General features: G+C 70.1%; 3 protein-coding genes across 6 annotated transcripts in view; 2 read left to right on the plus strand and 1 right to left on the minus strand.

Annotated features, from left to right (window-relative positions):
• ECE2 (endothelin converting enzyme 2) overlaps positions 1-21,563 on the minus strand; it is a 22,052-nt gene continuing 489 nt past the window's right edge. The window contains exons 1-19 of one of the 4 annotated variants that reach the window (XM_075418219.1): positions 8,297-8,419; positions 6,557-6,643; positions 6,036-6,180; positions 5,612-5,827; positions 5,397-5,521; positions 5,107-5,253; positions 4,954-5,019; positions 4,576-4,764; positions 4,027-4,169; positions 3,772-3,886; positions 3,421-3,531; positions 3,125-3,223; positions 2,937-3,014; positions 2,627-2,730; positions 2,217-2,327; positions 1,812-1,879; positions 1,026-1,216; positions 849-944; positions 1-722 (exon numbers count right to left, since the gene is read on the minus strand). In XM_075418219.1, the coding sequence (XP_075274334.1) occupies positions 546-722; positions 849-944; positions 1,026-1,216; positions 1,812-1,879; positions 2,217-2,327; positions 2,627-2,730; positions 2,937-3,014; positions 3,125-3,223; positions 3,421-3,531; positions 3,772-3,886; positions 4,027-4,169; positions 4,576-4,764; positions 4,954-5,019; positions 5,107-5,253; positions 5,397-5,521; positions 5,612-5,827; positions 6,036-6,180; positions 6,557-6,643; positions 8,297-8,338 (2,310 nt within the window). In that variant the 5' untranslated portion in view covers positions 8,339-8,419 and the 3' untranslated portion in view covers positions 1-545. Of the gene's footprint in view, positions 723-848; positions 945-1,025; positions 1,217-1,595; positions 1,655-1,811; positions 1,880-2,216; positions 2,328-2,626; positions 2,731-2,936; positions 3,015-3,124; positions 3,224-3,420; positions 3,532-3,771; positions 3,887-4,026; positions 4,170-4,575; positions 4,765-4,953; positions 5,020-5,106; positions 5,254-5,396; positions 5,522-5,611; positions 5,828-6,035; positions 6,181-6,556; positions 6,644-6,721; positions 6,937-8,296; positions 8,420-21,563 lie in introns of those variants that run through there. The other 3 variants (XM_075418218.1, XM_075418220.1, XM_075418221.1) reach the window with 3 other exon arrangements.
• PSMD2 (proteasome 26S subunit ubiquitin receptor, non-ATPase 2) lies at positions 10,241-16,588 on the plus strand. Its single transcript, XM_075418217.1, has 20 exons — positions 10,241-10,291; positions 10,563-10,728; positions 10,957-11,078; positions 11,456-11,680; positions 11,784-11,942; positions 12,229-12,373; positions 12,576-12,636; positions 12,926-13,072; positions 13,250-13,356; positions 13,758-13,885; positions 13,979-14,066; positions 14,425-14,587; positions 14,681-14,782; positions 14,869-15,014; positions 15,234-15,317; positions 15,443-15,611; positions 15,712-15,806; positions 15,976-16,102; positions 16,194-16,312; positions 16,394-16,588. The coding sequence occupies exons 2-20, from the start codon at positions 10,636-10,638 to the stop codon at positions 16,574-16,576; spliced, it is 2,463 nt and encodes an 820-aa protein (XP_075274332.1). The 5' UTR covers positions 10,241-10,291; positions 10,563-10,635; the 3' UTR covers positions 16,577-16,588.
• The window catches only part of EIF4G1 (eukaryotic translation initiation factor 4 gamma 1), an 18,578-nt gene continuing 14,273 nt past the window's right edge, over positions 17,259-21,563 (plus strand). Inside the window, 6 exon segments of the mRNA XM_075418222.1 lie at positions 17,259-17,353; positions 18,327-18,387; positions 19,557-19,665; positions 19,771-19,857; positions 20,790-20,810; positions 21,364-21,537. Of these exon segments, the coding sequence (XP_075274337.1) occupies positions 19,591-19,665; positions 19,771-19,857; positions 20,790-20,810; positions 21,364-21,537 (357 nt within the window). The 5' untranslated portion in view covers positions 17,259-17,353; positions 18,327-18,387; positions 19,557-19,590.

The raw sequence follows: 21,563 nt of genomic DNA on the forward strand, positions 1-21,563 counted from the left end.
ACTGCTTTTAATCGTTCCATAAACCCAGCGACAGCCGCCCGCAGCCGGAGGCACCGGAGCCCCCGCTGCCGCCCGGCTGGTCCCAGCGGAGGGGGATGGGGGCGCCAAGCCGGACGGGGGGGAGCCAGGCACAAGCAGGTCCCCTGTCTCCAGCAGGTCGGGGGGCAGGAGCGGGGGGCTCGGCTCTGGGGCTCTCCCTGGGAACCCTCTGCCGTGCCCGCCCCGGGGGGGACGCGGCGCTGAGGGGGGGGTGAGTCGTGCCCGTCTTCCGGGGTGTCGGGGTTTTGGGGGCAGAGCTGCGTTTTGGGGGTGCTACGGCTTCTCTGCCGGCCGTGCCCAGCCCCGGGCTGCGGACGGGGGCTGCGGTGGGTGCCCGGTGCGGGGCCGTCTGTTCTGGGGAGGGGGGCAGAGGTGGGGAGAGGCAGCGTGCGGTGGGTGCACGGGGTGGGGTGACCCGGGGGGTGACCCCGCTCTCTGCCCGTGGGCCAGCTCCGGCAGCCGGCGAGGGCTGGAGGGGGGGGCACAGCAGAGCACCCTCCCCGTCCCTACCACACCTCACAGTGCTTGCCGGGGTTCATGGGGGAGCCCAGCGGGCAGCCGAAATGTTCGACAAAGTCCCGGGAGTTGCTGAGGGTGCCGATGACGCGGTACTTGTCAGGGCTGTGGGGGTCGGTCACCAGCCCTTCGTGGGAGCTCTCGGGGGTCCGGACCGAGCACCACACCTGCCGGAGCGGGAGCAGCCTCAGGGACGGGGGGACAGAACCCCCCCCAGGGTGGGATGGGAGGGCTGCGGAGTGGCTCCGAGGGGCCGGGAAGGATGGGGAACCCACCACCCCGCCGCGCCCTACCTGTGCGAAGCCCACGAAGAAGAGCTGGTGGTTGGTGAGCCCCAGGGCTGGCAGGCGCTTCTCCTCCCCGTTCTTCTGCAGCCAGGACTTGTACGCCTGCGGGAGAGGCTCCCTGAAGCCCCGCGGAGGGACAGGCAGGCACGGGGGTCCACGTCCCCTCGGGACGGCAGCACTCACGTTGTAGGCTGCCTTGAGCCCGCCGTTGTCGGCGATGTTCTCGCCCAGCGTCTGCCGACCGTTGACCTTCTCACGGTGGACGGTGTAGCGGCCGTACTGCTCCGTCATGCACGCTGTCCGGTTCTTGAAGGCCTCTAGGGAGGAGTTCTGCCACCATGGCCGCAGGTTGCCCTCCTTGTCGTACTCCCGCCCTGCAGGACCGAGCCGTGGTGGGACCAGGGGACGTCAGCCCCCTGTGGAGCCCCCGCTGCGGGGGTTCCTGAAGCAGGGTGGGGTGCGGTGGGGACACGGCGCCTTGGGTCCCTGCCCGGGGGAGATGGTGTCCCCCAGCCCTGCTCTGGGCAGGCTCCGGCTGGGGCTTAGCCCTGCACTTGGGTCCCCAGCCATCCCCTGGGGCATCCCCACTGTCCCAAGCCAAATTTGTCACCCCAAATTCCCCCATTGACCCCCATCTCAGCTCCGGGGCTGCGGTGAAGGCGCAAAGCAGAGCAGATGCGAGAGGGACCCGTCCCGCGCCCCGCGGGGAGGAGGATGAGGAGGGGGCCGGGGCTGCAGACACCGTGTCCTCACCAAGCGGATGGAGCGAAAGCTGCACAGAGAAGCCGGGGGGAGGTATCGGCGGGTGCCACCTGGGGAGACAGGACGATAGAAGGGGGGGCGGCCGGGCGGGCACGAGCACGCATGATGCAATGGATGGCAAAGCGGGACCCCCGCGGCACCCCCTCCCCGCGCCGAGGGCGGGGGGCTGGGCGGGAAGGAGATGGGGGTCAGCCCGCGGGCTCTCACCTTGGTCGTCGAACGCATGGGTCAGCTCGTGCCCCATCACCACGCCGATGCCGCCGAAATTGAGGGCTCTGTGGGGCCGCGGGAGAGAGCCAGGTAAGCGCGGGGAGGTGGGGTGGTGCCATCACGGCGTGCCCCCCGCCGGGGCACTCCCTCCGCAGCCTGGGCACCCGGCAAGGCTCTGCTCCGGTTAGCACCCAGCTGGGAATGAGTCCTGCTGGGGACACTGGTGGCCCCACGGGGACTTTGCAGGCTGTCTCAGCTGCGGGATGTAAAGCCTCGAGGGACCCTCAAGCCCCTCAGGGCTTTGTTTTGTGACTGTGGGGAGGGGGTCTGTGGGGTGCCGGCCCTGAAGCAGCCCGTGCCCCCCACCCCCAGGAGATGCCCCCCATCCCGCGCCAGGCTCACTTGGGGTGGTTGCGGGCGTAGAAGGGGGCCTGCAGGATGCCGGCGGGGAAGACGATCCCGTTCTTGGTGGGCAGGTAGTAGGCGTTGACGGTCTGCGGGGTCATGCTCCACCTGGGGCAGCGACAGGGGACGGGCAGGGATGTGTCCCCTCTCCCCCGGCCCCAGCACCCCCCTGTGTCACGTCCCACCGCAGGTCCCCTGTCCTGCCCTGCCCTGGGCTGGCACCGCTGCCCCGTGACCAAGGGACCCTGTCCCGGGGACAAGACAGAGCCACCACAGGCGACCCCCAGTGCCGTGTGACCCATGGGTGGACCTGCCCCCCCAGTGAACCAGTGCCACCCAGGCCATGCTGGGGACAGTGCTGTGACACGGTGCCACATCCTCCGCGCCTCCCGGGCCCTCCCCCTTACTGGTCACGGTTGGGGGGTTTCCGGAGCTGGTCGGCCATCACTTTGGCAGAGAAGTTGTAGAAGTTGAGCATGTTCTGGAAGAAGGAGTCCTCCAAGACCTCGTACTGGTGAGGAAGAGGAGGGATGAGGAGCGGTCCATGGGGTGGTTCCCTCCCCCCTGTCCAGGATGCTCTCGGTACCGGGGTGTCTCTGTGTAATGCCCCATCCCAAACAGGTCCCCCAAAAAGGGACATCGCCCCACCGTGGGGCCCCCCAGGGCTTGGTGTGAGCAGGGACCAGACCCCCTTGCCACGAGCCGGTGCCCTCCTACCCCATCATAGACATCGTCCAGCTCCTTGTTGTCCAGGATGAAGTCAGGGAAGCCGATCATGTCGTAGATGGCGTCCGCCTGCATGGGGAGAGGCCCCAGTGGTGAGATGGGCTGGGGGGGCTTACTGGGATGGGGGGGTCTTACTGGGATGGGGGTGGTGTCCCACCCGCTGCCCTCCCCAGGGTCACCTTCTCCTTTGCAGCCTGCCTGGTCTTCTCGTCCATCCAGTCCAGCTGGTCCAGGGACACCTCGAAGGCCGCTCGAATCTCGCTGATCATCTCCTCAGCCTGGGGAGGGGGGGAATGAAGCCCCTCTGCCCCCGCCGCCCCTCGGGCAGGGACAGAGTGGGCAGGATGCGACCTCCCCAGGGCTGAGGGTCCTGTTTCCCTGCTGCCCGCCTTCCAGCCCTAGGGTTTGGGGGGGGAAGGGGGGGGGGTTCCTGCAGGCGGTGACAGGGAGGGGAAGGGGGCAGAAGTGTCCTCACAATGGCCTTGCTGTCCCGGTCGAAGGTGGCTTTGACGAAGAGGGAGCCCAGGGCGAAGCCCAGCGTGTCGTCTGTGTTGGAGATGCAGGTTTGCCAGCGGGGTGTGCAGGACTGTGGGAGCGAGACGGGGGTCCGTGAGACCCCCAGCCCCCTCCCCTGCTCCCCTCCCTGCCCCTAGCTCGGCTCTGCCCCCTCCCCAGTGGGGAGATGCTCAGCAGCTAAGTCCCCATCCCAAAAGCTAATCCCTGGGCTCCCTCTGCAGCATCCCAAGGGCATCCCAAGGGCAGAGGAGGTCCTGGCTGTTTCCAGGCAGAGGGGGCAGAGGGAGCTGGTCCTGGGACCCCCCATTACCTTCCTGGTGCCGTAGAGAGTCTCCAGCAGCCTCTCCTGGGCTGTCTCAAAGCGCTGGTCCAGGCTGGAGGCCGTCTTCTGCACCAGGTTCCAGATCAGGTAGTTGTTCAGGATGCTGCGGAGGCAGAGAGGTGCCACAGCTTGCCACGGGTAAGTGCCATGGGGGATGCCCCAGCCACCGGCGAGCCCAAAACGTGCCCCTGCTGCAGGGGCAGCCCCAAATGGGGCATGGCTGGGGGCTTGCGGGCACCTCACCTTCTGTCCGTGCTGTTGATGAGGTCAGAGACCTGCTGGAGGTAGGTGTCCCCGTACACCACCACAGGCTCTGTCTCGGCCAGTTCCAGCGGGGCCAGGGCATAGGACAGGTAATCCAGCCAGTCGACGGCGGGGGCCAGGGCCTGGGGGGGACATAGGGATGCAGCACCCGGGTGCTTGGCACGGCTCTGCCCCATCCTGCCCAGCATAGGGGGATCCCCCAGGGCAGGGGTTGTGCTCCCTGGGAACGTCCTGAGGTCCCTCACCAACCCAGATCGCTTCTCTGCCCCAAACCCTTCCTGTGGCTCCCTGCTGCAGGACAAGGAGGGCCCTCCACCATGTGGGGTGGCAGCTCTCCCCAAATCGTAACGACTGGGGGGATGAGCACCTCACTCCAGCACTCAGTGCGTGTCCCAGGACGGACAGGGCTGCCTGGGGTGTCCTGGGGGTGGGGGAGCAGCAGCGGGCATGGACCCCTCAGCGCCCACTGGCCAACCCCCTCTTCGCATCCCCAGAGGGTTTCCCCAGGCTGTGCCATGCCGTGCCCACCTGCAGCTCGGAGATGCTCATCTTGTGGTAGATCTTCTCGTCGTCCCGCCGCTCAGCCTGGGGCACGGTGAGGTTGGCCAGTTGGGTTTCGAAGTCCAGAACCTGCTGCATCTGGAGGCGGGTGGGGTCCGGGGCACCCCCCAGCAGCGTGCCCAGCTCCACCATGTAGTCCAGGTACGCTGCCAGGACCTGATGGGACCCCGAGCCCTGGCTCAGCCCCGGCTGCAGCTCATCCCACCTCCCTGGGGGTCTCAGAGCCGCTGCCCACCCCAGCCCGGGCAGGGCGCGGGTGCCAGCTGCGCCCCGGCCCTGCTCGCGCCCCATTGCCGTGGGTTTCCCCCAGCTGCTGCCCGCAGGGTGCCCGGCGCCTGGCCTCACCCTGTCGTTGGCGGTCTTGTTCAGGTAGTAATCCCGGGATGGGAGGAAAAGCCCCGACTGGTCCACCTGGGAGGAGAGAGGGGCAGCGTGGGCAGCCCGGTGCCTGCCGGTGCCCCCCCGGTGCCCACCATCCCTCGGTGCCAAGGTGCCAACCTGGATGACGTTGCTGTTGGAGCTCTTGGAGTCCGCACCCACGTACACCGTGAAGAAGGGGGTCGCCCGGTACGTGCCTGACACCATCTTGAGTACCTCCATGAAGCTGGTCTGGTTCCAGGAGCCGGTGACGTTCCAGCCCCCGATCTGCCAGCAGATGGACCCGGTGCCTCAAGGAGGGATGGGGTCCACCCCCAAGGGTGCCCCCTCCCCAGTTACGTGAAGAGCCGAGTGGGAGGTGGACTGGGCTGAGCCCCAGCAGCTCAGCTCACGTGTGGACGGCCGCCCACCTTGTCGATGAGCTCCACGAGGGGCTGGGAGCCCAGCTCCTCTATCCTCTGCTCCTTGAGGCAGGACAGGTAGTACCGCTGCGTCTTCCGCTCCGCCTCGCTGCTGGAGTTGAAGCTGGCGTTCTCTGCGGGAGGCTGCGGGTCAGCCCTGGGGACACCAGGGCTCTGCCCGCCTGTGCCCGCTGGTGGCCGTGATCCGCACCCCCAGAACCCACCTAGGAGATGCTTCATGATGGCCTGGTTCTGGTCCCAGATGCTGTTGAAGGTGCTCCACTTGGAGCGCCCGTTGGGCAGTGGGTTCCTCTTGATCCAGCCCCCACACGAGTACTGGTAGAAGTCCTGGCACGGGTCCGTCTCCGCATCCAGGGCCTCCAGGATCTTGCTGGCCACCCGGATGCAGGCGTCCGTCAGGCACGTGCTGTGAGAGGGATCTGGCAGGGAAGGCATGCCCGGGGCTGTGCGCGTGTGCCGGGGGAAACCGAGGCACGGAGCGGGGCCGAGCCCTGCCGGCACCCCGGGGTGGGCAGCGCACCTGGCGCAGGACCCCCGGGCTGACCCGTCCCTCCCCATCCTGCCGGGTGCCCCCCGGGTGGGGGGCCACCGCCGCCGCCTCGGCGGGGACGTGGGGACCCTCCCTACCTCTGCGGTACTGGATGGCCAGGGCGACGACGGCGACGCCGAGCAGCAGGGCGAGGGAGACGGCGACGGCGCAGAGCACCAGCTCCAGCTGGCTCCGTGAGGCCAGGCGGCTCAGCAGCGGCCCCGGCCCCTTCCGAAACCCCACCTGGGCAGGAGCAGGACCTGCCGTCGCACCACGGGGCGACCAGACCTCGCTGCTCCCCATTCCCTCCCCTGCTGCTCCCCGGTGCCTGGATCGGCTGCGTGACAAGGCGGGGACCGGGGCATCCCTCTGCAGGTGCCCAAGGCACTGGCCCTGGCGAGCTGGCAGCGGGTGCTGGCGGCCCCCCCAGCCACAAGGAAGGACGATGGCCCGGGCACAGTCTCTGCCGCATTTTGGCTGCCTCCCAGCACATCCCCGGGGACAGCCAGGGCTGGCTTGGCTCCCAGCCCTGCTCCCGCTGCCCACCCGGCTGCGGGCAGGCTCCGGCTGAGGGCGAGGAGGGGGCCGGGGAGGATGGAGGGGCTGGGGCAGACCTCACCTCCACGCTGTCGGGAGAAGCGCTGCCGTCCCCGGCCGGCTCTGGCCCCTCGTCGTCCTGCAGTGTGGCACGCTTGTAGTCGGGCATCTGCCAAGGGAGGGAGCGGGCTGGGGCAGGGGCGTGAGGGCAGCTGCCCCCGACCCTGCCATGCCCTCCGGCTCTTACAGCAAGGGCCGGTGCCGGCTCAGCGGGTGCACGGGGGGGGCCGGGGCAGCCCCTGACCCCCCTCGGTGTGCCTGGGCCTCCCCCAAAGGCTGTCCCCAGCCCCGGGTGGCCCCGGGGAGAGCCACTGGTGGGGGGCTCGGGGGCTCGCACTGGAGCATCCCTCCGTGTCGCCATGGCAGCCGTGGCATCAGCCCTGCCGACAGGTGCCACATCGCCACGGAGACACGGTCCCCGTTGCCAGGCAACCATTGCCTGGTGCTGCTGCCTCGCCCCTCCTCCCCCGCCTGGAACTTTCCATGCAGATGTGCACCGGTCCGAAACATCTGGAAGTGCCTCCCGCCCCATCCTGGCCCCGGGGGTGCCCGGGGTGCAGGGCTGAGCCCGCGCGGGCAGAATGGGGGTGCTACGGGGGATGGCAGCCGGCGGGGCACGACCCCCTTGCAGCCTGGCAGGGGCTGCTTGCACTGACCCAGCCATGAGGGCTGCCGAGGACCCAGCCAAGAGGGAGGTGGTGGAGCTGAGCCAGCAGCTTTGGGAGGGGGGAATAAGCTGGAAGAAAAAGCTGGAGGCTTTGTTGGAAGAGAATCGGCAGTGCTGCTGGTCGTGAGCCATCCTTAGGCTTCAGAGTTAATGCCCGGGTGTGTTGGGGCTCACCCTCCCACCTGTGCTGCAGACTAAGGAGGATGAACCAACACCTGCAGGGCTGGTGGTGGGGGCCAGAAAGGAGCTGGTATGAGGAGGATGACGGGCACGGGGTGAAGCAGAGCAAGTCCCCCGTGCCCAGCTCTGCCCACCGCCATCCCACCGACACGGGGGGAGCTTCGCCAAGGGCTGCCACGGCGGGAGGGCGTGTGGCTGGGATCGACGGTTGGGAGGAGCCCCCCCTCCCTCCCCGGGGTGGGTTCCCAGGAGCCGCTGGCGTTGGGAGGGACAGCTCAGATCCCGGGGAAGCCGGGCCAGCTGGGCACCCCCACCACCCCTGCTCCCCTGGAACGCTCCCCTCCCCTCCTGGGTTGTCCTTGTCCTCCTGGACACCCGCCGGCAGCACCCCCTCCCCGGCACCTGGCACCCTCAATGCAGGAGCAGGATCTGGTCCTGGGGCTCCTCCTGGCCCCTCCGTGTGGCTGAGACCCGCGGGGACAGGCCCCCCCGCTCCCCCCAGGGGTGCTGCCTCGGGGGGGGGCACCCTACGAGCAGCATCACTGTACCCCGGGTGGGCTTCACGCCTCGGCGGAGCAGGGTCTGTGGGGCTGTCTCTGAACCGCCCCAGCTCCCTCTGCCCCACCCCAGGCAGAGATGGGGGGGGGGTCCTTCCTCCAGCTCTCCCCCTCCGCCGTGGGGGACGGGGACCCTCCAGCCAGGCCGTTCCCCAGCCCCCTGCACGCCCTAGGCTCTCGCTGCCCCCCCGGGCTCCCCCAGCCCCCCCATTCTTCCCTCCCGCAGCCCCCCCAGCTCCTTCAGCCCGGCCAGCCCCCCCGCTCTCCTCTGTCCCGGCACCTCCCGTACCCCCCGCCGCCCCCCGAGCCGGTGACCCACCCCCCGCCCCGTTCCGCCGCCGCCGCCCCGGGCACTCACGGCGTGTCCGAGCTCCTGGAGGGCTACGTTCATCCTGGCCATCCCGGGCCGCCTCCCACCTAGCTCCGCTCCCCGCCCGGGCCGCGCCGGGCCCCCGCCGCCGCCGCAGCGCCGCCTGCCTCCGCCGCCGCCATGGCCCGCACCGGGACCGGAGCCGGGCGGGGATGGGGCAGCGGGGGCTGCTACCGGCGGGGCGCGGCCCGCACGAACGGTGCGGGGGGGGGGGCTGCGGCAGGGGCACCGAGGGGGGGGCTGGAAACGGGGCACTGCGGGTGGCGGGAGCCGGGGCACCGGTGCCCAGCCCGGTCGCACCGCTCCGCCCGGCACCGCCGCCAAGGTGACCGCGGCTGGCACCGGCACCCGGGCCAGCGGAGGAGGAACACCGGCACCGGGAGCAGCACCCGGGCGCCCGCACCGAGCACGGGCACTGCGCGGCACCGGGTACCGGCACCGTCAGCGGGACGCGGCCGCAGCGGCCCGGCCTGCCCCCGGTGCCCGGTACCGCACGCACACGGGCCGACCCCGCACGCCGGTACCGGCAGGCGCCCCGCGGTCACCGTCAAGCCCGTGCCACCAGGGCGGTCCCGCAGGCACGGCGGGGAGCTGGGCGGGGGGGGGGAGGCCTCGACCCTCCGCGACCGCCTGCCCGGGACGCGGTGTCACCGCGGGTCACCCGCCCGGTGCTGCCCCGGGGGGGGGGGGATGTCCCCGGGATGCCCCGGTGGGGCGGGGGGGAGGCGGTGCCGCCCGTCCAAGCTGCAGGGCCGGGGGCACAGAGCGGCACACGCGTGCGGGAGGGGCGCGGGGGCTGCCCACGGGGGGCCGCGGCGGGGCGGAACCCCCGCCCCGCCCCCCCCCCCCCCGGCCTGCTCCCGGTGCCGGTGCTCGGCGCTGCGCGGCGACGGGCGGGGCGGCCCCACCTCTGGCCCCGCCCCTCGCCCCGCCCCTGTCTCCGCCCGTCGCCCCGCCCTCCCCCCGTCGCTCGGTGGAGCCGTCACGGCGGCGCCGGGCGGCGATTGGCGGCGGTCGCGTGCGTGCGGCGCGCAAGCGCGGAGCGTCGGGCGCGCGGCGGAGAGGCCATGGAGGCGGGCGGCGGCGGCGGGCAGAGCCGGGTGCAGGGCGGCCCCGGGGCCGGCGGCGACGAGAAGCCCGCGCCGCCCTGGGGCCGGGACCGCCGGGAGCCGCCCGCGGGGCCCGAGAAGGAGCAGGAGCTGGTGAGCGCCGCCGCGCCGCTGAGTCACGGCCCGGCCGGGCCCGCGTCACCGGCGGGGCGGGACGTCACCGCGCGTCACCGGGGCGGCCGGCACCCCTCCCGGGGGCGTCGGTGGCGTCGCCGGGGCTCCCTCCGGCGGGGGCGCCTGACGTCACCGGCGTGAGGGGGCTCCGTCTGGCGGGGCCGCGTGACGTCACTGAGGCGAGGGGCTCCCTCCGGGGTGCCGTGACGTCACTGAGGCGAGGGGCTCCCTCCCGGAGGGGGCCGTGACGTCCGAGGGGTGCCCGCGTGACGCAGCTGAAGGCTCCCTGCCCCGAGGGCGTGTGGGGGGGCTCCGGGGTCCTGATGTCACCGGGGTGGGGTGAGGGCAGCCGTGATGTCATCGGGGTGCGCGCCTGGCGGTGGGGGCTGTGGGGGGGTCCCCGCGGGGGGGCTGTGTCTGGGGAGGGGGCTGCTGTCCCCGGGGGTCCCCCGCTCTGGGGCCGTCCCTGCCGTGCCCCTCTCGGCGGGGGGTCTTTGCGCCCAGGGGAAGGGGGGGCGGTCTCTGCGGGGGGTGTCCCCAGTAACGCGGGCACTGACCCCCAGTAGCTCTGGGGGTGCCCTCGGCGGGCGGTGTCCCTGTGCCCTGGTCCCACTGCGGCTCGGGGTGAGACCCCCGTCCCCGTGGCGCCGGGGGCGGCTGTGCCGGGTGCCGTAACTCTGCTTCCTCCCGCGCCTGGCGGCAGTCTGAGGAGGACAAGCAGCTGCAGGACGAGCTGGAGATGCTGGTGGAGCGCCTGGGGGTGAGTCTGAGCCGTGCCCCCCGGCAAGGGGCTGTGGAGGCCGGGGCTGGGGTCTGTCTGTCCCTCGCTGACCGTTGTTCCTTCTGCAGTGGAGGTGGCGGGGGTAGAGGGGGGGTTCACCTTTAGCAGGGCCCCTCCTTGTCCGCTGGGGTCTGTCCCCCCATCTGACCTGCGCCCGGGGAAGCTGCCGCCTCCCTCTGCTCAGTGTTTGGGGAGGGCTTGGGGGGGTGGCGCAGCCCCCTGCTCCCTGACAGGCAGCTTCCCTCCGCAGGAGAAAGACACGTCCCTCTACCGCCCCGGCCCTGGAGGAGCTGCGGAGACAGATCCGCTCTTCCACCACCTCCATGACCTCTGTTCCCAAGCCCCTCAAGTTCCTACGGCCGCATTACGGCAAGCTGAAGGAGATCTACGAGAACATGGCTCCAGGAGAGAACAAGGTAAGAGGCTCTTGGCTTCTCCATCCTGCGTGTCTAGGGGGACGGTGCTGGGGCAGGTGGTCTCAGAGCCCGCCGCACCCCGTCATCTAATCACAGCCTCCGTGGCTTGCTCCGGTGGGTTTTGCTGGCTGTGGTGGCTTGTGGGTGCAGGGAAGGTGGTGCGTCCCTGGCTGCCCCTGCTTGCCCCAGCCCGGCGGGTGTCTGAGCCCCCCGGCACTCTTTCCCCAGCGCTTCGCGGCGGACATAATTTCCGTTCTGGCCATGACCATGAGCGGGGAGCGCGAATGCCTCAAGTATCGTCTGGTGGGCTCCCAGGAGGAGCTGGCGTCTTGGGGACATGAATACGTCAGGTGAGCCTGGGTGGGACCTGGGTTTGGGGAAGGACAAGGGCTCAGGGGGATTTCCCGGAGCGCTTCAACTCTGGCCTGCCTGGGAGGTGTCCCGACGTGCTGGGCTTGTGCTCGGCTACCCCGTCGTGTCTGCACATGTGTCACCCCAACCTCTCTCCAGAGTGATTTGCTAGCTGCAGAGATCTTGCTGCCGTGACCTCTGTAATCTGTGCTCTTAACCCTAGTCCTCCCCTGGGCTTGTCCTCCATCAGCTCTGGCAGGAATGTGGAGCCCCCACAAACAGTACGCAGCCCTGGCTAACTGGTGGCAGCGGCTGCCCATCCTTAGGGGTGGGTGAAGCTGGTTTCTGTGGCGGTGATGTCACTTTGTCCCCGCAGGCACCTGGCAGGGGAGGTGGCCAAGGAGTGGCAGGAGATCGATGAGGCTGACAAGGCTCAGAGGGACACGCTCCTCACCCTGGTCAAGGAGATCGTCCCCTACAACATGGCCCACAACGCGGAGCATGAGGCCTGCGACCTGCTCATGGAGATCGAGCAGATGGACATGCTGGAGAAGTACATCGATGACAACGCCTACTCCAAAGTCTGCCTCTACCTGACCAGGTGAGGGGCCTTGGCAGTCTCAGGCACCGGAAGGGGCCTGGTCCCCGGTGGGCTGAGGCTGACTGACGTGGTCGTCGCCCTCGTGCCTGTCTCCTCCTCAAAGCTGCGTGAGCTACGTCCCAGAGCCCGAGAACTCGGCTCTCCTGCGCTGTGCCCTGGGCATCTTCCGCAAGTTCAGCCGCTACCCTGAAGCCCTGCGCCTGGCTCTGATGCTCAACGATGTGGAGCTGGTGGAGGACATCTTCACTTCCTGCAAAGATGTGTAAGCGGAGACTCCTTCCCTGGCCTCTGGGGCCTTTTCCCGTCATGGTGGGGCACGGCTCCCTGCCTCGGCAGAGTTGGGTGGGATCCTGCCACCACCGGAGCTGTCTGGGGGTTCGGACTGGGGTTCTTGGTCCTGAAATCAAGGTGGGCAAGTGTGGGTTGTCTCTGGGCTGCTGTTGTATGCCTCTGGAGTGGGGCGGGCTGGCTTGGCGTTTGGCGAGCCTGTGTTTGTGCTGACGTTGGCAGCGGTCTGGGCACTTGTGAGAGCTCTTCCCTCTGCGCAGAGTTGTCCAGAAGCAGATGGCCTTTATGCTGGGCCGCCACGGGGTCTTCCTGGAGCTGAACGAGGATGTGGAGGAGTACGAGGACCTGACCGAGATCATGTCCAATGTCCAGCTCAACAGCAACTTCCTGGCTTTGGCCAGAGAGGTGAGTCTCCCGGCTGGGGAAGGAGCCCTGGGCTGCCTCCAGCTGCAGCTGCTCTGGCTGCCGGGCTCCGTGGCAAGATCTGGGAAGAGATCCATCATCCCTGTGAGCTTGGCCGGGCACTGCCTGGAGAGGTTGCCCCTGTAGAGTGGCTGCCCTGAGTGTGCTGGCCGGGAGGTGACCCCCTTCTCCCTTGTCTCTGCAGCTGGACATCATGGAGCCCAAAGTGCCGGATGATATTTACAAAACCCACCTGGAAAATAACCGTAAGGGCTCGTGTTGTGGCCTCTGTCGTTCCTCCCGAGGGGAGTTCCTGCGGCTGCGAGGCACCTCTGGGCCGGCGCAGTCAGCTGTGTGTCCCGGGGTGGGCAGATGGCCCACCCGCCGTCTCTGACCTGGCAGGGAGCAGACCCAGCTGCCTGCCGTGGATTTGGGCTCCTCCTTGCTGCTGGTGGTGGGACAGGTCCTCGCCTGGCCGTGGCGTGGGACAGCTCTGCGGTGGAGGGCAGGCAAGGCTTCTCTCGCTGCTCGGCTCACCCTGCTGTCATTCCCCAGGGTTCGGGGGGAGCGGTTCCCAAGTGGACTCGGCCCGGATGAATTTGGCCTCCTCCTTCGTGAACGGCTTTGTGAACGCTGCGTTTGGACAGGACAAGCTGCTGACGGACGACGGCAATAAATGGTTGTACAAGAACAAGGACCACGGTGAGGGGGCCGGCTGGAGGTACCCCTAGGCTTGGGGTTGCTGCCGTGTCCCTTTTGGGGACCTGCTGCAAGGGGGGGCTGCAGGGCACGGCTGCCCCGTGTCCCTGGCCACCACCTGCCCCAGGCAGGGCACGTCAATTCAGGGCTGACATGGGCTCTTCTCCCCTGGAACCGCAGGGATGCTGAGTGCTGCAGCCTCGCTGGGCACGATACTGCTGTGGGACGTGGATGGGGGGCTCACGCAGATCGACAAGTACCTGTACTCCTCGGAGGATTATATCAAGGTCGGTGGCACCGATCCCAGCATGGGCCCCGCGGCTGCGTGGGGCAGCTCTGCGGTGGGCTGGGCACGCGGCTGGCTCGGGGAACGGTTGGCCCTGCCTTGGTCCGCTGTGCGGCTCAGCTCCTGCCCAGAGATGGGTCGGATGCCCTGTGTCCCAGGTTTTTGCGTGGCTCACAGCAGGGCAGGGAGCTCTTGGGGACTGCCTGAGGCACCTTTGGGGTCCCCTTGTCACAGAGCTGTGAGCTTTGGACCGCTCAGCTGGATCCAGAGTGGCATTGCTCTCTTGGTACCCCCTTGCCCGTCCCGGGGAGTGGGTGCGATGCGTGGGGTGACGTTAGTCACTGGGTGATAGGGAGCTTTGCCTGTTGGTGGCTGATGCCTGACAGCGCCTCTGCCTCGCAGTCGGGAGCCCTCCTGGCCTGCGGCATCGTCAACTCGGGGGTGAGGAACGAGTGCGACCCTGCCCTGGCCCTCCTGTCTGACTACGTCCTCCACAATAGCAACACCATGAGGATCGGAGCCATTTTTGGGTAAGGGCCTAACCCCAGCCGACCTGGGACTGCGCAGGGTGGTGTGGCTCCCCCCTCGTGCTTCCCCCTCATGCTCCGCTGGATTCTCCGCAGGCTGGGGCTGGCGTACGCAGGCTCCAACCGCGAGGACGTCCTGACCTTGCTGCTACCTGTGATGGGAGACTCCAAGTCCAGCATGGAGGTAGGGAGCGAGGCAGGGTTCGCCTGGGGTTCCTGCTTACCCACCTGGTCCCCAGCAGCTCCGGGGACCACAGGGGCTGTCCTGCAGCCGGTTTGGGCTCCGGGAGCAGGGCTGCGCGTCCCTGCTTGGTGCTGTGCTGTGCCAGAAGTGTGACCCTATTTTCCCTGTCTGAGCTGCTCCCATGATGGGATTGCAGCAGATGTGGGAGGGTGGGAAGCCATCAGGTGCCGCAGTAGCCCAAATTTTCGCGCCCTTTCAGGTTGGGCAGCCATCAGACTGCAGGGCCAGCCCTGAGCTGTGGGCCAGCTCACTCAGCACTGTCCCCATGTACAAGATGTCTCCTTCTCTCCTTCGCCAGGTGGCTGGTGTGACTGCCCTGGCCTGCGGGATGATATCGGTGGGCTCCTGCAACGGCGATGTCACCTCCACCATCCTCCAGACCATCATGGAGAAGTCGGAGACGGAGCTGAAGGACACATACGCCCGGTGGCTGCCGCTCGGCCTGGGCTTGAACCACTTGGGTAAGGCTGGGCAGTGGCTGGGCAAGGCTGGGTTGGCGGATGGGGTGTGAGCGTCCCTCCGCTGTCCTCTAACCACCACGCCTTCCTCATCAGGGAAGGGAGAGGCGATCGAGGCCATCTTGGCAGCGCTGGAGGTGGTGTCGGAGCCGTTCCGCAGCTTCGCCAACACGCTGGTGGACATCTGCGCCTATGCGGGTGAGTCGGGCTGATCGAGGTGGCAGAGGCAGGAGCGGGTGCCTGGCCCTCCGCCTGCTGATCCTGGCCCTCTGCTCGCCCTCCAGGCTCGGGGAATGTCCTGAAGGTGCAACAGCTGCTGCACATCTGCAGTGAGCACTTTGACTCCAAGGAGAAAGAGGAGGACAAGGAGAAGAAGGACAAGAAAGAGAAGGAGAAGAAAGAGAGCTCAGCTGACATGGGCGCTCACCAGGTGGGGAAGTGTGGGCTGGGACCCGTGTCCCTGGGGCAGGAGCTGGCTTTGGGGGGCTGCCCAAGGCCCGTGTGGGATCAGAGCTGGAGGAAAACAGTCCCCAGCAGTACCCCCTGCTGTCGCTGTCCCCCTGGGCTCAGGGTGGGTGCAGGGGCTGTGGGAACTTGGGTTCTGGGCTGGGTGCTCCCTGCCTGGCGCTCAGTGCCCGTGTTCCCGCAGGGCGTGGCGGTGTTGGGGATCGCGCTCATTGCCATGGGCGAGGAGATTGGCGCGGAGATGGCCCTGCGTACCTTTGGCCACCTGGTGAGTGACACCGGGGGGACAGCACGGAGCCGGGAAGGGACCCGGGAATAGAGACTGGGTCTTCCCTCGTGTCTGTGTAGACCTCGCTGCCCTTAAGCTGGGTCTAACAGCCTCCCTCCGTGCAGCTGCGGTACGGGGAGCCCACCCTCCGCCGGGCCGTGCCCCTGGCCCTAGCACTTATCTCGGTCTCCAACCCCCGGCTCAACATCCTCGACACCCTCAGCAAGTTCTCCCACGACGCTGACCCCGAGGTCTCCTACAACTCCATCTTCGCCATGGGCATGGTGGGCAGTGGTAAGCTGGGGGGGGACGGCCCGGTTTGGGGCTCGTGTCGGGGGGAAGGTGGGAAACCTGAGCGCTGTGCCTGACTCTGCCTGCACCCCCTCTTCCCCAGGTACCAACAATGCCCGTCTGGCAGCGATGCTGCGGCAGCTCGCCCAGTACCACGCCAAGGACCCCAACAACCTCTTCATGGTGCGGTTGGCCCAGGTGATGATCCGGCACTTGCCGCTCATGGCAGGGAAGGGGTGGGTTGGGGTCCCTGCCCTGGGTGTGGGAGGTCAGGGGGGTCCCAGGGGTGTCACACTCCTGCCGGGCAGGGCTGGAGGTCCCAGGCGTCGCTCCACCACGCTCTCTCGTGCTTTCTCTGCCGCACCAGGGTCTGACCCACCTGGGCAAGGGGACGCTCACCCTCTGCCCGTACCACAGCGATCGCCAGCTCATGAGCCAGGTGGCCGTGGCTGGGCTGCTGACCGTCCTCGTGTCCTTCCTGGACGTGCGCAACAGTGAGTACCAGTGGGCTTGGCCCCACCCCGGCAGCCCTCTGCCCCACGGGGCGGGCATCGCTCAGCCCCTTCCCTGCTGCCTCCCCTCCAGTTATCCTGGGCAAGTCGCACTACGTTCTCTACGGGCTCGTCGCCGCCATGCAGCCCCGCATGCTGGTCACCTTCGATGAGGAGCTGCGGCCTCTGCCCGTCTCAGTTCGGGTGGGACAGGTAAGGGGCAGCCAAAGTTGGGGCTGGTGTGCTCTGGCATCCCTGCGTGTCCCCGAAATCTACCTCGCTCATCTCTCGCAGGCTGTGGACGTGGTGGGCCAGGCGGGCAAGCCCAAAACCATCACTGGCTTCCAGACTCACACGACGCCGGTGCTGCTGGCGCATGGGGAGCGGGCAGAGCTGGCCACCGAGGAGCACGTGCCCGTGACGCCCATCCTGGAGGGGTTTGTTATCCTGCGCAAGAACCCCAACTACGACGTTTGAGCCAGGGGTGGGGGGGGGGTTGGGGGGGGGGTAGAGGGTTTGGGTGGGGGGATGAATCCTGGTTTGTTTGGTTTTGTTACCGAGAGTCAAGGAAATAAACTGGGCAGAGACTCTGGTGCTGCCGTACCCTCCTGGTGCTGGGGGGCGGGCTGGGCACAGCGCAGACCCCAAGAAGCAGGGGGGTGAAGGCAGAGCCCTGGTGTGCCATGGGTGCCCCATGGACCCTGCGCTGCCCCAGCTGTGGGAACCGGGGGGGGGGGGGGGGGGGGGGGGGGCAGGGCCCTGGGGTGGGGGCGGGACGGGGGCAAGGGGCCGTGTCCCTCCGTGGGTGCGGGGTGGGAGTCCTGGTGAGAGCAGAGCCCGGCGGGTGCAGGGACCCGAACGTGCCGGCGCCGGAGGGGGCCGAGTGCGCCTGCGCGCCACGTGCTCCCGCACGAAGTAGGCAGGGGAGGGCCGCGGCGGTGGGCGTGGCCCGCCAGGAGGCGTGGTGCGGGGAGGGGGCGGTCCCGGCCCCACCCCTCCCCCGGGGACGAGCGGAGGCTCCGCCCCGCCCCGTGACGGCCGCGGCAGGGGGCGCGGCGCCGGCGTCACGTGCCGCGGGGCGGTGCCCGGAGCGGCTTCAAGGCGCGGCGGTCGGCGCCCCGCCCCCACCCCCCCGCGCGCCCCTCCCCCGCGGCGGCGCCCGGCCCCGCCCCTGCGCGCGGCGCGGCTCCGGAAATGGTCGTGCTGCGCTGCGCTGCGGCTGCGTCGGGCCGCGCGCGCTGAAGGAGACTGAAGGTAACGGGCGGGGGCGGGGCGGGCGCGCGCCGCGGGGGGGCGGGCGGGGGGGGGGGGGGAGGGAGAGGGAGAGGGAGAGGGGGAGGGGAGCGGAGGGGAGGGGGGTACCGGTACCGGGCCTCGCGCCGCCGCCCCGGGCCTCGCGCCGCCGGGCCCCGCCGCGCCGCCACCACGTGGGCGCCGCCCCGCCGCCGGCCCCTTCCCCCGAGCGGCCCCGTCCCGCGCCGCTCCCTGCCGCCCGCCCGGCCCGGCCCGGCCCCGGTGGTCCCGCGCGGCGCCGCCCCGCGCCCACGTGCCGGCCGCTGCTCCCCGCCGCCGCCGCGCACGTGCTGCCGCCGCTGCGCCCGCCTAGGCCCGCCGCCGGCACGTGGTGCGCGCCCCGCCGCCCCCGCCCCGCCCGTGCCGGTGCTGGCGGGGCCGCGGGCCATGGCGGCGGCCGGCAGTGACACGTGTGCTTGGCAGAGGCCGCCGCCGCGGGGGGGGGGAGCGGGGCCGCCAGATGCCGCCCTGGCCCCCCGCGCCGCGCCCCGCTTCCACCCCTTCCCCCCCCCCCCCCCCCCCCCCCGCGCCAAGATGGTGCCGGCCCTCGGGCCCGCCCGCCGCACCGGGACGGAGCCGGCAGCGCCTCGGGCCCGGGGGGAGGCCGCGGCTTCGGGCCTGGCGGGGCCGGCGGATCCCGGGCCGGCGCCGCGGCCTGGCCCGACCCCGCCGCCCCTCAACCCCCCATCCGCCGGGCCGGGCCTCCCGCTCGGACCGGGCCTAGCTGCCCCCGGGGCCCGGCTTCGGGCGGGCACCCCCCGCCCGGCTGCGGGCCCAGCGCAGGCCCGGCCCTTCCCGGCGCGGGGGAGGCAGCGGCCGCGGCGGCTCCTCCCGTTGCAAAACCCCCGGCGGTTCCCCTTCCCCCCCCTCTCCCGGGGCTGGGCCGGGGGGGACAGCGCGCCCTGGGCTGATGTCTCCCCCTCCTCTCTCCCAGTCAGTCGGATGAACGGTCTCTGCAGGCCCGCTCAGCCGGCCCAGGTTTTTCCCGCGGGGGGGTGAGTATCCCGCTGGCTCCCGGTTGTGCCGCCGGTGGGGGGCCGGGGCTGTCCCCGGGCATCTCCATCCCCTGTGTAACACCCTCCCACCGGTTTTTTTTGGGGTAACTGGTGCCAGGGCTGAGCGAAGGCAGCCCAGGGCCGGGTGGTCGGTGCCCCGGTGGGTCACGGGCTGGGGGGGGAGCACCGGGGGGAGCAGCCTAGCCCCTGCCACCTCCCGAAACCACAGCAGGACCCCATCTCCCCTGGGGTTGTGTCTGGGGGGGACCCTCGTGGTGGGCTGGCAGCCCCCCACGCCGGGGTGCGGCCCCGGGGTGGGGGTCAGGGCACCCTGGTGTGGGTGGGACGCGCCTGGCAGAGCCCCGTGGCCGGGTGTTTGGTTACGGGAGGCACCGCGGCCACTCCCGTGGGTGCCGTGGCCGGCAGCGGGCTCACCGGGTGCCGCGGGGGACCCCCGGCGGGGGTGGGGGGCACCGCCTCCCCTCCCTGCCCTCCCGACGGCCTTTGCACTGGGGCGGGGAGCGCGGCACCGGCTGCCAAGTCCCTCCCGGGACAGCCGGGAGGGTGCCGGGGCTGCTGGGTGGCGGCGGGGGGCTGCAGGGTCCCCCGGGCAGAGCAGCATCGGCGGCGCGGGGCGGGGGGACGCGGGAGCTGCTCCCTGCCCTCCCCGGTAGGCGTTTGCGGCGTACGCCGGGACCCGGCACCACTGGCAGGAACAGGTTTGGCCGGCCGGGGGAAAGGCTTAGTAGGTCAGCCGGGGTGGAGCTGGGCACGGCTGACGCCGGGGTGCTGCCGGCCCACCCAGCCCCTCGGAGCTGGCGGCGGGTCACGGGCACCGGTGTCTGCTCGTGTGGGGCGCCCGGCTCGGTGGGGTCACCTCAGGGGTGGGCACGACTGGGGTTTGGGGCACGGTGGAGGGGGGCTCCACTCCCCAGGGAGCCGGGGCCTGGCTGGCCGGCGGTGCCCACCCTCTCCCCGTCCCGCAGTGGGGCAGGATGGGATGGCTGGGGGTCTGCGCCCTGGCGTGGTGCTGCCCGTGGGGCACAGCCGGTGCCTGGCTTTACGCTGAGCGGCTGGAGAGGCTCCGTTTTCAGGGCTGATGTGGGCAGGAGGAGATGCCCGGGCTGCTGCCCGCCTCCGGCTGACACCCGCTGTCCCTGTCCCCGCAGATAGCGAGGGGATCCTTATGCACAACCCCATGAAATGAACAAAGCTCCACAGCCCACAGGAGGAGCCCCGACAGCCCCGCACCCTGCCCCTTCTCCTGGACTGCCGCAGGTAACCGGTCCCTTGGGGTTTTGAGGGGGGGCACACCCAGCTTTGCCTCCCCGGTTGGTGCCAGGGGCAACGGTGCCATCTCCTTCCCTCCCTGCCTCCCTCCAGCCGACGTTCCCACCCGGTCAGACGGCACCTGTGGTTTTTAACCCGGCACCGACCTCACAAATGAATACGCCTTCTCAGCCGCGCCAGGTAAGGGCTTTGCCCCGCGGCAGAGGGGGCAATGGGGGGCATTCAGCAGCTTTCTGCCTGCCGGCCGAGCAGCCCCCACTGCTGCCGTGCCCAGGGCTGTGAGGAGCCCCTCGGGGCTGGCGTGCGCCTGCGAGGGGGAGCGCGCCCACAATCTGGACCACGACCGCTGCCCGGGGGCCTCCCGGCCCTCGGACGGGGGCAGACGCCTCCGGCCAGGGATGCCCACCGAGTGACTGCTCTTCTCTCCTTCCTCCCCTGCCCCAAACCTCCCTCTCCTCCTCTCTCAGTTTCCAGCAGGGCCTCGGGCTATTCACCAGCAGGTACTAACCCGCTCCCCCCGCCCCGCATGCCGAGCACCCTGCCCTGGCACTGCACAGGGACACCCACCCTGGGCACGAAGGGGCCAGGGAGCACGTGGGGACCCCGGAGCTGGGGGACGGGCTGGTCTGGGGGAAGTGGGGGGCACCCGCTCTGCTTTGAGGGGGGGTTTCCCTGCAGTGTCTCCCCAGTTTCCTCCTTGCATGAAGCCTACGGCATGTGGCTGTGCCTGTGCTAACCCCAGCCCGGGCTGCTGCTTCTGCCTGTGCCCTTCCTCATCCTCTTCTTCCTCTTCCTCCCCGCTTTGTGGGAGTCTCCCAAGGCCCTGCGATGCCGTGCAAGGCTCCAGAGCTCCATCAGCCCTCTTGTGCGGAGGAGCTGCTGGGGGACAGATCCGGCGATGTCCTTGGCTGTGCCGGCTGGGAGTCCCTTAGGCCCTTCCCTGCCCCTCGGGGGGTCCCTGCAGGGAACCCTGGTGAATTTGGGACATGGGGACCGGGCAAAGGGCTCCCCAGCCTCCTGTCCGCTCCTCTGCCGGCCACCCTGTCCCAATGTGGGTAACTCCTGTCTCTCTCTTTCCCCTTTTCCCTCTGCACGTGTGCGCTTGCTAACAGGGAGGATTCAGGTCTCTTCAGGTAACGCTTTCTCCTTGCCCCGGCGTGCGCGCAGACCCTTCCTTGCCCACTCGCTGCTGGGCTTGAGCCGCTGCTCCCCGGGGATGCTCCCGCCCGGCTGAGAAGCCGGGTCGGGATGAACGGCGGGGGCTGGGGGGGGGCGGGCGAATAGCCAGCTCCGCACGCCCTGGCCGTCCGGCTCCGGCACAGCTTGGCGTGGCGCGACTACAGGTCCCAGCATTCCGTGCGAGAGCCGGGAACCGGTGCGAAGGACGCCGGGACCCGCCGCCGCCGAGCTGCGTGCGGCCGTGGCCGGCTCCGGGCGCTGGAACTGCCGGCCCACGCCGGGCATGAGCTGGGTGGGGTGGACGCAGGCGGCCCCGCAGGTGTGTGGGGACGGGATGGTGCTGGGGGGGGGACGACAACGAAGGAGGGTGTGTGGGAGGGGGGGGCTGCATCCCAGCAGGAGGCCGCGGAGGGGGGGGTGGGTCTCTGCGCTGCGTGTGTCAGTGCCAGGGGGGGATGGCGGGGATGCCTGCGCTGCGCCTGACGCCGAGCCCCGTCTCTCCCCAAGCATTTCTACCAGAACAGGGCGCAGCCTCCCGCCAGCGCGACCCGCGTGCAGAGTAACACGACGGCCCGGCCCGGCCCCCCTGCCCATGTGTATCCGGCCGCTTCCCAGGTGATGATGATACCCTCCCAGATATCCTACACACCTTCCCAAGGAGCCTATTACATTCCCGGACAGGTGAGGGCCGTGACCCGGGCTCTGCG

This window comes from Opisthocomus hoazin, chromosome 4, assembly GCF_030867145.1.
Source record: "Opisthocomus hoazin isolate bOpiHoa1 chromosome 4, bOpiHoa1.hap1, whole genome shotgun sequence".
NCBI lineage: Eukaryota > Metazoa > Chordata > Aves > Opisthocomiformes > Opisthocomidae > Opisthocomus > Opisthocomus hoazin.

Excerpts from the sequence above, each read along its gene's own strand:
- PSMD2 (XM_075418217.1), top strand. The coding sequence starts at position 10,636 with ATGACCTCTGTTCCCAAGCCCCTCAAGTTCCTACGGCCGCATTACGGC. Across the intron at positions 11,079-11,455 it reads TGGGGACATGAATACGTCAG|GCACCTGGCAGGGGAGGTGG; the intron begins GTGAGCCTGGGT and ends TTGTCCCCGCAG. Across the intron at positions 11,681-11,783 it reads GTCTGCCTCTACCTGACCAG|CTGCGTGAGCTACGTCCCAG; the intron begins GTGAGGGGCCTT and ends TCCTCCTCAAAG.